A 12,477-nucleotide genomic window follows, 5' to 3' on the forward strand; every position below is an offset into this window, starting at 1 on the left:
GGCTGAGTTGGTGGCCCTGCCCTCTGGTGGGCAGAGCAGGCTTCCCAGGATAAGGCCCTGAGTGCTTTCCCAGTAGGCCTTGGAAGGGACGGGGCCTTTCTTTGCCACTCCTCACAGCACACCAGCAATGGCTAGGCCCTTCCCTACTGCGTCCCAGGGTGTGAGCCTTCGCCTATCCCGGAACTCCACAAAGAACACAAGCCAACAGAGGACGGTTTCCCATTGTCTGGATGGGTTTTATTCTCAGCCAAGAGACAGCAAGACTGGTGGTGGTCGGAGAACCACACAGCCGCCGGTGCGGTACCCCCGTGCTCGGCCGGGGGAGGGACGGAGAGGTGGCCGACCACGGGCTGGGCGTGATGGGGAGGCTCATTAGAGGTGGCACACATTGGAGAGGGGGTGTCAGGGTGACAGTGTTCCCTTGCTGTTGGGCCACAAGACTCCTCAGGGACAGCATGGTGATTGATTCCCAACACTAGCGGCGAGGCTGTGGCGGCCATATATGTGTGTGTGTGTGTATATATATATATGAATATTTATAGATATTTATAGAATGAGGGAGGAGCAATACCACAGAGGGGGCACAAGTTTTCACCAACATCACGCCTGGATGTGTCAGCTTCACCACTACAATGGACTAAGTCACAGATGAAGGGGGAGGCTTTAGGGCTGGGGAGCCACTGTCAGGTCACAGGACAGCCGTCCAGGCAGGCTTGGAAAGGGAGGTCTCCGAGGAATAGAGGGATCTGGTTAGAGGTCGAAGGGGGGCCTGGGGCTCTCAGGACGGGATGGACTTGCCTGACCCGATCGGCTGGCAGTTGGAGAGAAAGCAAAGAGAGAACGGAGAGAAGGAGGGAGAGAACTGGTAAGGTGAGCGATGCCAGGCCCGGCGGGCAGGAGGGGAGGGCAGGGGGAGAAAACGAAGCTGAGGGTGTGGGCAAGGGTTCTGGAATGGAGGAGAGAGATGAGAAGGGGAAGGGGGGACGAACCGGACATGAACGGGGGCCACAGCTTCCCGGGGGGCGGCCCTCCCCTCGCCACGCACGCTGGTCTCTCATCTCATACCCCACCAGGCAGTGCACCCACAGCTCCAGACACATGCTCGGCCCCTCTGCCTTCCCTCTTTCTGTGCCCCCCTCCCCCGTCTTTAACGTACTGGCCCAGGGCCACCCCTAGCCTTGGAGTGTGGGGCTGTGTGCCCCATGGCCACAGCTGCCAGTCCTCATGGAGAGAGACAGGAGAAAGAACACTGTTGGAGCCAGGAGGGCGAAGCTACAAGGATGGCTGGAGGGGGCACTGGAGACCCCTCTGGGCGGGCAGAAAGCCCGGAGTCCTCAGAAGGGACCCTGGGGAGGCAGGGAGGTCAGGCAGCCGGATGCCAGTGGCCACAGGCTTATAAGTCTAAGAGGGGAGCCTCAGCTGGTCGGGGGACCACAGGTCGCGTAGGTGAGGCTGGGCCCTTCCTGCTGGGGAAAAGCAGAAGAGCAAGAGTCAGTGGCAGGGGCAAGTGGCAGGTGGGTCGCGGGGTGAATGTGCGGCCCAGACGTGGTGGGACTCAGAGAAACTGACTTGGCGCAGGTCAGCGGACACCTTTGTCTCCTTGGCCGAAAAGTGTAGGTCACCCCTAGACGCAACCGGCCCAGGCCCATGAGCCTGTGGACTGGCTCTGGTGCTCCGTCCAGGGCCGCGAAAGCTGTGGTTGTCGTGCCTTAGCAGCCATGACACCGCCAAGGAGGCAAAGAAGGGGCTGTGTGACCCTGCCTCACATGTGAGGTGTGGACGGGGCCCTCCAGCTTTCAGAAATCAGCAAACAATCAGAGGCTTCACCCCAGATTGCAGCTCAATTGCTGGCTATCTGATGGAGGAGATGGGGCTCTGACCTCCTCTGCCCTGTCGTGGATTCAGTTCCCAGAGCTCCCGGCCCCAAGAGCACAGCTCAGATGGGGGAATGAGCATGGCATTCCCAGGATGAAGTTCCAAGGCCTCTGGCTGGCTGAGTCCAGCCCCACGCACAATGCCCCCCCCCCCCCGCCGCGTTCCCTGCCTCTACACCATAAACCATGAGCTCTTTGCCCTCTCTGATGGCTCGAGAGAGCACCCAGTTCTGCCAGCCTGGGTGCAGAGCCCGTCCCAAGAGCTCCCCAGGCCCAGCCATGGAGGTCTTGACCAGTGGCACTGAGTCCCGAGGCTCGCTGTGAAGGGAGGTGAGAGAGCCAGCTGTCAGCAAGGACAGAAAGAGGAAAGAATAAGTCTGGAGCTGCAGAAGGGAGGGGGAGGGGAGCCTGGCTCTGAGGTCCCAGGGGCGCCCCCCAGTGTGGAGCTGGTGCAGCGGAGGGGGGGCAGACACACCACTCATGCAGCAGGCAGAGAGGCATGTGTGTACCTACCGTGCCTGACGCTCCTCAGGGGTCACTGATAGTGATTCTGAAAGACAGCACGAAATCAACATGGCAGTTCACACGCACAGACGGGGCAGGCCTTCGGGTAGAGTCACGCACACGCACACGCCCGGGCGTGCACACACATGCTGTGAGGCCCTACGGCCCTGCATGCACACGCTGACACACATGCCCACAAACAACACGCATACGCACACCTCCCCCGCCCCCCGCTGCCCAGCACCCTCACTGGCCGGCACGTGCAGCACGGATCCGGGGCATGCAGCCACTCTGCACATTGAAGCACACGCGTGGGCTGAGTCACAACACAGAAGCTCGCCCGTACACAGGAGGCGTTTGCACCAGCTCCCTGCACACTTGTGCCTGGCGTGCTCAGAGGGCCACCTGCAGTGCTCCATAAGGGACGGGTCTTGCTTTCTTAGGGTCCAGCTGTCATTTCTCTGCCCAAGAACCTCCCATGGCTCCCTAGTCCCCGCAGCATTGAGCCTCGGGAAGACAAAGTCTTCTGTGAACTTTTAGGTTTTGCAGCCACCCCACTGTGCCCAGGGCATCCTTTTCTTATTCTTCCTCATTCCATCTGCACTCTCCTCTGGCCAGCGGCTCTCCTCAGTGCATCCCACGCTAAACCTTCGCCCACACCGCCGCTCCGTTCCCAGATGCCCCTGACTTCTCACCACCTGAGTCTTATCCCAGTCGGCCCCCAGACCTCCCCCATGTCAAGCTGTCTTGAAGCTTCCCAGACTGTTCTCATCCCCGAAGCAGGGGCGTGACTTGCTAAGTGTTTCCTGTGTGTTTTTGCAAGACTGGAGTTAGAGCAGGTGCCAAATCTTCCTCTTCCCCTAGTCACACCTCAGCGCACACCTGAGAGTGCCAAATTCCCTTAAGAGTCTGAACACACGAGGGAAGTTAGCAAGGTGTTCCTACAGCCACATTTTCACTTCATGCGGCTCCTCTACAGTCACTCTCTCTCTCCCCTGATCCTCACGCCAACCCTGGGAGAAAGGCAGAATGTGAAGTATCATGTGGTAGAAGGGACACTGAGGCCCTCGTAGGGACAGTGACTTGCTTACAGCACAGAGTGAACCAGAACCTCTGGGCTCCAGTCCAGTGCTCTGGACCATTGCCCTGCTGCCTGCTTTACTCCATCTGCTTTGGTCATCAGATCACCGTCGAAGCAAGTCCCATCTCTGCTCCATTTGGGTTCATGGGAGCTAGACTCATGAATGCGAGGTCCTACCCTCCAGCCATCAGGAAACACAGGGTGGGTGCTATTGGTCTGATGTGCTCTTCCTCAGAGAATGTGGCCCGTGGAAACAGGGACTGAGATATCAGAATGAGCTTCCTTGAAAAAGGGCCATGAATCAAGAAGGCAAAGCTAAGGGATGAAGTAGAATTCTTTGCCCTGGAAATCTCTGGGAATGGGGCAGCCCTTCACCCACTGCTCCCCCCTCCCCCACCATGTTGGTCCAGGCCAGGTAGAGGCAAGGGGGAAAGAAGAAAGCCATTAGACTGCCTTATCCCTCCCAGTCCCCTTTTCCAGAGGCTCCCCATCCTAGCCCCGAGCCGGAGCGCCATTCTTACACTCACACCCGTGTGCACGCCCCCACACACATCACACACGTTACTGGTCACAGTCACAGCCTGGCCTCTGTTGCTGTGGGCCAGAGGCCAGTCATCTCCCTTGGGAAAATTCAAAAAGTCAGGACACAAACGCCACATCTGGAGAAGATCTGAGTTCAAATCCCCAGACCTGAGGTGGGTCATTAGGGGCTGGGAGAGAGAAGTTGAGGGCGGAATGGAGAACGGAGGAGAGCGAGGAGAAAGGAGGGACGCAACAGTGGGAGAGAGAAGTGAAAAGGGAGGGAAGCGCCATGCAAGTGCTGGAAAGAAGGGGGCAGGTGGGATGAGTCCCACGGCCACCTCCGCAGAAACGACCACCTCCGGGACTCAGCGCTCCCTGGGGGGCAGGCTCCGCCAGCCCTCGGCCACACCTCCCGTAGCTCGGGCACCCACGTCCGAAGCGCCCTGGATGGAGAGGGCCGGTTCTGGCCCCACCTCCCTCCCGGCTACGCCCGCCCGGTGGTCTCTTCCGACGCTGACAGCCCCTACTCACCTGGGGACCCCGGGCGGGGCGCGGTTGGGGCGCGAGGGCACCTGAGGGGGCGGACCGAAGGGGTCAGGGGAAGCCCCCGGCCTGGAGGGCACGGGGGGCGCCCCCCCCAGGGCGGACCCAGCAGGCGGAGGCCCAGGAGCAGGGCCCCGCGACCCGGGCCGGGCTGGGGGCACGGCGGGGGCTCGGCGCTGCGGAGTGGGGCTGGACGTGGGTGACCTGCGGGCGAGAGGGTGCGGAAGACAAGGAAGGGAGAGGTGAGCAGCTCCGCCCCACCCTGAGGCCACGCCCCCAGCCCCGTGCCAGTCACGCCCATGCGCGCAAGCCCCGCCCTGCCGCGCCCAACGCATTCCCAGAATTTAAGGGCCGCCTCCGGTGGCTCTAAAGTTCCAGCTCCACCCAGCCCCGCAGCCAGCGCTTCACGGCAAGCCCCGCCCCGCGACAAGCCCCGCCCATTTCTAAGCCCCGCCCCCTGCTCCAAGTGGGAGCCGCTCCGGTGACGCGGGCGCGCCACTGCCCGGTCCCGGCCCTCCTCCCGCGGGCCCCGGGCTGGGGGGCTTTGGGGCCGTGGGGGCCGGCCCTGGTACCTGCGTCCGGCCGGTACGCTCTGCACCTGCAGCCAGGAGTCGTCCACAGGCGGGGGCATGGGCGTGCTGACAGTGGTCGTGTTGATGTCGCCGATGATGCTGAGCGCCTCCTTCAGTGCGTGGTACATGCGCAGCATCTCGTCGCGCCGCTGCGCCTGCTCCGCCGACTCCTCCATCAGTGTGTTCTGGTCCCCGCACGAGTACAGGTTGGCCAGCAGCTCTGAGAAGATGAATTCCTTCGTCTGCGGGCAAGGAAGTGAAGAGAGGTTGAGACCCGACACCAGCACTGGGACCTGACTGCCCCGTGGGACTGTGCGCTGGACTGAGAACTCGAACTCGGTCCGGGGGTGGGGGTAGGGGTGGCGGGTAGGGAGGTGTCCTAGCATTGCCACCACCTTCCGCTCCCCATCGATTCCCTTTCTCCGTCCTTGCCCTTTTCTCAGATGGTCCAGAGAGGAAAAGTGACCTGTTCAAGGTCATAGATTTGGGAGAGCACCCAGGGCCTATCATGCAATCAGGACACCTAGTTGCTCAGCTGTTTTCCAGCCTCAATTTCCCCATCTGTAAAATGGGGCATTTCCACCCTTTCCAAGGACTTGCATGCTCCACTGGGCCAAAGTAAGGTGAACGACAGTTTAAATTTTCTGAGCCCTTGTGTCCCTGGATTGGATGAAATGTGGGGGGTGGGGTGGGGAGATAATGTTCTCTTTAAACTCTGCAGGTGCTATCTGGCCCAGGCTTTGGGATATTCATGGAGAGGCATTGAGGTTTTTTTTATGCCGTAGGCCTGTGTCTTACTTACTCGTTACTCAGTGATATATTGAGTACCTACTATGTGCCAGGCACTGTGTTACTCTGTACTTGATATCCCTTTAATTCTCAACTCTATTATTATCCATGTTTTACATATAAGAGAACAGAGGCTCAGAGAGGCTAGTTGACAGAAAGTCACACAGAATTTGTGGCAAAGCCAGGATTCAAACACAGTACGAATTCTCTGGCGGCCATGCTTTTTCACTAAGCCATGGGTGGTAGTGGTTCTGTGGGGTATGTGTTTAACAACATGGTCTGGGAGTTCTCAAAAGATGTTCCTAGTCCCTTTTGGAAAACATTTAAGAACATTTGTAACGACTTAGGTATGTGAATGGACTAAATAATATAAGGAGCTCACATCTGATTTCTTTTGGACAGCTCTGGTGTGGACCTATACCTGTCACTCTAGACCTGGTCCCATGGGGTCGGACCTGTGCCTCCCCTAGGCCAACCTGCCTGCTGCTTCCCTGGTCCCAAAAGAGCACCCGCCACCCACGAAGTGTTGCACCCACATTGTTGATCATGAGATGCATGATGGTCTTCGGCATGAGGTCCCTCACGGTCTTGTTAACGATGGCCATGTATGAATCCACAAGGTTCCGAATGGTCTCCACCTGCCGCTCCAGCTGTGGGTCCATGGAGTGCATGAAGCTGTCCGAGCCATCCTCCTCAGTCTCGCTGGCCTGCCATTGAGCACAGAGGGCGTTAGGGCAGCCGGGCCCTTGCAGCCAGGCTCCAGGCACCCCCAGGGTCTTGGCCCCTCCCAGGGTGGCCTGGAACACTGAGGCACAGGGAACAAATGGCCTGATCACACAGATGCCGACTCCCCCAGACGCTCTGCCTCTTAGGAGTCCAGGCCTTGTTCAGCCTTATCTCAGCTCTCAGTCTAGTGCCTAGAATTTGCCTCAGTTTCCCAGTCCATTGATTAGAAAAGGACCTTTCCAAGATCCCTTCCTGATTCTAAAGAACTGGCCAGAGCTCCTGCCAGGCCGGACACCTGGCTGAAGGCGAGGGAGGGGCGCACTCACTTTCTCCTTGTCCTGGGAGGTCCACGCCAAAGGCATAGAGGTCACGACACCAGCATTGCCACCACCGCCGCCGCCGCCGCCACCAGCAAGCACAGCCGAAGCAGACACACACCAGGAGGAAAAGGGGAGTGAACTCAGGGCACTCTACCCCAACTCTAAACAACTCTAGACACCGCCACGGTGAAAGAGGAGGAAAGTGAAGTAGCCACAAGAAACCACCATTATATGAAGGGGATGCGGGAAACGCCATCCGTGGCAGAGGACGGTCATGTAAAATGGGCATTGGAGCACTGGGAGGAAGGCTTAACCCTGACCCCGCCCCGGGACAGGTGCGGGGGGGGGGGACTGCGCTGTTTATGAGCCCATAAGGGCTGAGGATGGTGACCCAGGACCCCTTATTACAGGTAGTTTGCCCCCTCCCTGCCCTGCCACTCACCCCGACACGCTCGGGATACACGCCAGCCCTCAGGAAGGAGGCCTTCCAGCTATCCACCTCCTCCTGAGTCTCACAGGCCAGCTCCAGCTGCCGGTAGTCCTTGTAGACGTTCCTGCAAGGGCGGTGTGTGTGTGTGTGTGTGTGTGTGTGTGTGTGTGTGTGTGTGTGTGGAAGGTGTGAAACCCATTCACCCACGTGGCTAAGGCCATGCATGGACTGGGGTCAACACGCCTGGGCTCCAGTCCTGGCTTTGTCATTTCCCAGCTGTGCAACCCTGGGCAAGTCTCCTCCCCTCTCCAAGCTTCAGTTTCCTGGTCTAGAAGTCGGGTTAATGCTGAGGACTCCTACCTCTCTGGGTCATTGTGAGGACTCAGTGTAAAATGCTCTATTAAAAAGCGGGGGCTGGGCCCTCAGAAGAGTGGCGTCCCTGACCAGGCAGCCCCAAACGGCTCCCTCCCTGGCTCTCTGGGGACCTTCCTGATGGCAGCTGTACGGAACCCTCATCTCGAGTGAGGGGAAGCCCACAGGAGTCAGTCCTGGCTTGGGAGGGGAGAGAATGGTTATTGATTGTCACGGACTCCACAGGACACTGAGCAACGGGAAGGGGACCAGGCCTGATGGGCTCTTCGTTGTCCCCAGTGCCTGGCAGAGTATCTTATGCAGAACAGGCACTAACCGAGTGACTGGAAGGGGAGGAGCAGGGGAGGGAGGGGAGGAGGCAGGCGGGAAGGGGGAAGGAGATTTTGACATGAAATCAGCACAGAGTAGGAACTGAGCAAATATTTGTCAAATGACTGACTTGCTGCAGGGCTTGGGGTGGGCCCCTCTCCTTTCTGCTCAGCGAGGGTGGCTCGGGGCTCGCAGCGTCTGGGGACCCACCTCTGCTCAGTGTTAAAGAGGGCAAAGATATGCTTGCTTGACATGAAGCCTTTCTCCACATCCCTCAGCTTCAGGTTGTCCACGGACAGCATGTACTTCTTCTCTTTCTCCTGTGGATAGAGATAGGTAGCAGGGGTGAGGTTGGCACTGCTCTCTGCCGCGCCTCACACCCTAAGAGTCCTCCGTGCTGGGGGCGGGGGGGCTGGGGCTGTGGAGCCCCAGAGTGGCCCTGAGCTCCTGGGTGCCAGGGCACCCTGCACTGAACAGGTGCTGTCTGAAAAGAGCCTGGCCATGGAGCCCTGGGCCTGCTGAGCACCTCTGGTCCCCAGTGACATTCAGCCCATTCCCCAGAGCGCAGGGTGGCAAGACTGAGAATGGTTCCCGATCCCACCTCAAGGGAGCCCCGGAGGCGGCCCAGGCCAGCCCCAGCCAGGGACCCCGCACTCAACCTGGCCTGGCCAAAAGAGACCCGCTTTGGATAAGCTGCTGACTTCATTTCCTGACTGTGGAGACAGAGAAGGGGACCCCTCTCCCCCAGCAGCCCCAGCGGCTTCAAAGGGCTGGCTCAGCCCACGCCCCCCAACCCGCCCATGTGTTAGCAATCAGGTGCACGGCGCAAACCCGGAGGTGGGACATCCGTGTGTGCAACGCGTGCGTGCTTGTGTGCCTGTGCGAATGCCTGCCGGCCCCGGCACACACACTGTCACCACCGTGTATGTGCACCCGTGTGGCTGTGTCGCCTATGTGTGCGTGTGCACACGTGTGCCCGTGTGAGCGTGTTTGGGTTGAGGCGGACGTGTGCACACTTTTGTAGATGCGTGTAGCAACTGTAAATACCTGTGTGGTATGGAATGTGCCTGTGGGCCACTCTGTGGGCACCCAGATTTAGGTGTCTGGCTTGTTCAATGTGATCGGTTTGTCTGCAGCCCCCTGGGAGGAGTGACGTGTATCTGTGGATGCCCATGTGGGTGCCAGCCCGACGTGCGCGCGGGTAAGCCTGCCATGGGCGGAGATCTGTCTGTAGACTGCTAAGTTCAGGGGAAGGCCCCGGGGATCCGTGGAGGATATAGTCCAGGATAGCGCCCTGGGAGGAGGAGAGGGTTTCTGCTGCTGGGACCCCACTTGCCCACACACCACGGAACCCATGTCCTGGCCAGGGGGGAGGGGCAGGCAGCAGAGGACGCCTATGTGGATCTCAGGGACTCAAGGCTTGGGCGGAAGCCTCGACCGGGATCACGGGTTGGGGGCTGGGTTTAGGAGGACCTTGCTCCCCAGTCCTGGCACCATCCTGCCCACCTCCTTCTGCCCCCAACACCCGCCTGGCCCGTCCAGCCACATAAAGCCTTCTTTATGCCAGGCGGGTGGCCAGGAGCCCCAGAGGGTGGCTGGGGGAGGAGAGGAGGAAGTTGCACACACGGCCAGGGAACATCTGGAAGCGTTCGAGGGAGGCCCTGCCCCCCCCCACTCCTCCCCCCCATCCTGCGCTCCGCTCTGGGGTTGGACTCTAGGTAGGAGCGGCCTCCTCCCCTCACCCCTCCCTTCCTGCTGGCCGGCCCCCTCCCCAGGCCCCTCCTTCCCAGCCACAGCTCCCGCTCACCCCTGCCACGTCAAAGGAGGCAGAAGGGGAGACGGGAGCAGAGAGGGACCACGGGCGGGCTGGGCTGGGCTGGGGCTGGGGGGCCTCAGATCTCCAGGAGATGGGGCCGAAGCTCCCGCCCGCCGGACAGACACTGCTGCCTGGATGGACCAGAGGACACCTCCACTCCGTCTACCCAGTGTTTAGACTATCTGTTCAGGACTCCCAAATTGTACAGTAGTCTGCACATTGGTTAGGCTGGGCTGGGTTAGACCCTCGGCGCCGCCGCCGCCGGACAGCTGGACGGACCTCCACACGGCCATCCCAGAACCGGAGTCCGGAGCCGGGGCAGGGGACTGGAGGGGGGCGGTTGGGAGGGATGCTGGGAGGCGGTGCAGAGGGAAGTGGGGGCACCCTGCTGTGAGACGGGATGGGGGTGCTGATGGGTGGCAGAGGAAGAATGGAGAAACTGGGGGGGCAGTGAGGGCTGGGGATTTGGGCAGCCGCCTGTCTGCCCAGAGGGCCACCCAAGTCCCAGAGACCAGAGGGCTGGTGGCTGGGTAGAGAGGGGACAGATCACACTCGCCACAGCCCAGACCACCTCTGTGTCCCCAAGGTGTTCTAGAGCACAACGCCGCTCCCATCCAGCACACACACACACACACACACACACACACACACACACTCAACAACTCGACATGTACACTCCCACAACTCAGGCATATACAGTCCCACACCCAAACTAAAATCCCACATCTGTGCCCCTTGCACATCTGAAGCGCACACACGTGTGCACAAACACGCACCCTCACAATGGAACGCCAGCTCTCTCCCCTCCTTACGTCCCAAGTACGTGTGTATTCTCGGGTGTTCCACATGCACACCCTCCCTCCTTAAGTCCGCATACACCCATCTTCACTTGTACACCGGGCACGGGCACACACGTCCCAGAGTCAGACCTCAGGCACACACCGTCTGCCCCCAACACACCTAGATGCTCACACCCCAGACACTCTCCCACGACCCCCCCAACATCCACCAGCCTCACACACCCCACCTCCCCACTCACTGCCCTCCCCCAGCCCACCCACACCAACTCCCACGCGCGACTCCCACACACAACCCGACTCGAATGTACACACAAAGCTCAACGAGACCCAGTCACAGGAGGACAGGGCCCCTCTTGGATACGGTTCCCTGCCGTGTGGCCCTCAGCCCCAGGTCCCACGGTCCCCTGGCCTGTGTAAGGAGCTCGGCACAAGGGCACCAGGAGCTCTGGGGCCAGCAGTCAGGACCCCCCGCCCATGAGGGGTGTAGGCAGCCTGCCTGGGCGACAGAGCAGGAAGCACCCCCCTCCCCGCGTCACGCCACCTCACACTCCATCCCTTCCAGGGGCCCCATGCTCCGGGAGAGGCCAGCGTTGGGGTAATGAGGTCCAGATGGCTTGGCGCCCCAGCCAGTGACGACAGAGGCCCCGGCCCAAGATGGGGGCGGGGGGCTAGCCCAAGACGACTTGGAGGGGGCAGCGATCCAGGAGGGGGCTTGGAGACCAAAATCACAGCCCCCACCCCAGCCCGACTCCCCCACGGAGAGCGCCCTCTCCTCTAAAAGCTTCCTCAGGAAGAAGGTCCCCTCCCCCACTCGGTGGCCAGCTGGAGTTCATTACCACAAGCCCCCCCCCCAGCCCTCCCTATTCTCTCTGGTCACCTCTGGAATCCAGATGTGGAGGCCAAATAGACTCATTCTTAAAGGAGCCCGGCAGCAGGGGAGGGAGATGGCAGGAGCTCCGCCTGCCCCTGTGGGCAGGGAGGGGTTTTACGTGGCTCCCCGACAGGGCCCCGTCCCTCCTGGCCCCTCCGCCTAGAGGCACTGGGGGACTTCTCTTGCCCTGCTGGGGTGCGGGGGACTGGGGTGTAGGGGTTAACAGGGCGTCTGCAGCTGGACGCGCGTGTGTCATAGGCCTGTGCGGGCCACGGGGGAGGCGGCACGCCCTCTGAGCAGGAAAACAGGAAGGCTATGGGGCTGGTGGGGTCAGGGGGGTGCCCAGCACCCCTGCCCACCGTCTCCAGGGCGCTGAGCCCCAGGCTTCCCGGTCCTGATAAGCCATCTTCTCTATCCAGCCTGGATGAGCTCCCAGGATTGCCAGGATGCTCGCAGCCCACCTCCATCCAAGGGTCTTTGATGGGATTTAAAAAAACCCGTTTGTTTGTCGGGTGGTTCTGTCTACTCCAAGCCCATCGTGGTGTCTGAGCCTCACTCCCTGACCCACCGGTGGCCCTTCCCTTACCTCGTCATCCTTGTACCAGGACAGGTTCTCGGCCGTCAGCACAAACCAGTACTCCTTGGAGCCCCCCTTCATGATGCCAATGTTGTTGATGGTCAGCCAGCCCTTCCGGATGACCTGGGGGGTGAGAGGGCAGGGGGTCAGTGGGCAGAGGCCTGGGTTCCCTGCACAGGATGGGGTAGGCAGAGAGAGGTGCTCCAAAGCCCAGCCCTCCTCTAGCTCTTGGAGGCCTGGCCGGTCAGAGCAGGCCAGACCTGCTCCGGTTTGAACCGCAAGTGAACAGACTGGAAGATGGAGGAAGGCAGAGATCGGCTTAGGGTAAAGGGCCTTCTGACAGCTACAGCCATCTGAGTAGGGGATGAGTT

At 60.5% G+C, this 12,477-nt stretch overlaps 1 protein-coding gene across 13 annotated transcripts in view; it reads right to left on the minus strand.

Annotated features, from left to right (window-relative positions):
• Positions 1–210: 210 nt before the first annotated feature.
• The window catches only part of DNM1 (dynamin 1), a 43,442-nt gene continuing 31,175 nt past the window's right edge, over positions 211–12,477 (minus strand). For 2 of the 13 annotated variants that reach the window (XM_029919783.1, XM_029919784.1), the window contains exons 15-23: positions 12,116–12,229; positions 8,253–8,362; positions 7,374–7,485; positions 6,938–6,949; positions 6,422–6,592; positions 5,097–5,338; positions 4,513–4,728; positions 2,388–2,424; positions 211–811 (exon numbers count right to left, since the gene is read on the minus strand). In XM_029919783.1, coding sequence (XP_029775643.1) covers positions 2,403–2,424; positions 4,513–4,728; positions 5,097–5,338; positions 6,422–6,592; positions 6,938–6,949; positions 7,374–7,485; positions 8,253–8,362; positions 12,116–12,229 — 999 coding nt within the window. In that variant the 3' untranslated portion in view covers positions 211–811; positions 2,388–2,402. The other 11 variants (XM_029919780.1, XM_029919781.1, XM_029919790.1 and 8 more) reach the window with 9 other exon arrangements.

This window comes from Suricata suricatta, chromosome 13 (assembly GCF_006229205.1).
Source record: "Suricata suricatta isolate VVHF042 chromosome 13, meerkat_22Aug2017_6uvM2_HiC, whole genome shotgun sequence".
In the NCBI taxonomy this organism is placed as follows: domain Eukaryota; kingdom Metazoa; phylum Chordata; class Mammalia; order Carnivora; family Herpestidae; genus Suricata; species Suricata suricatta.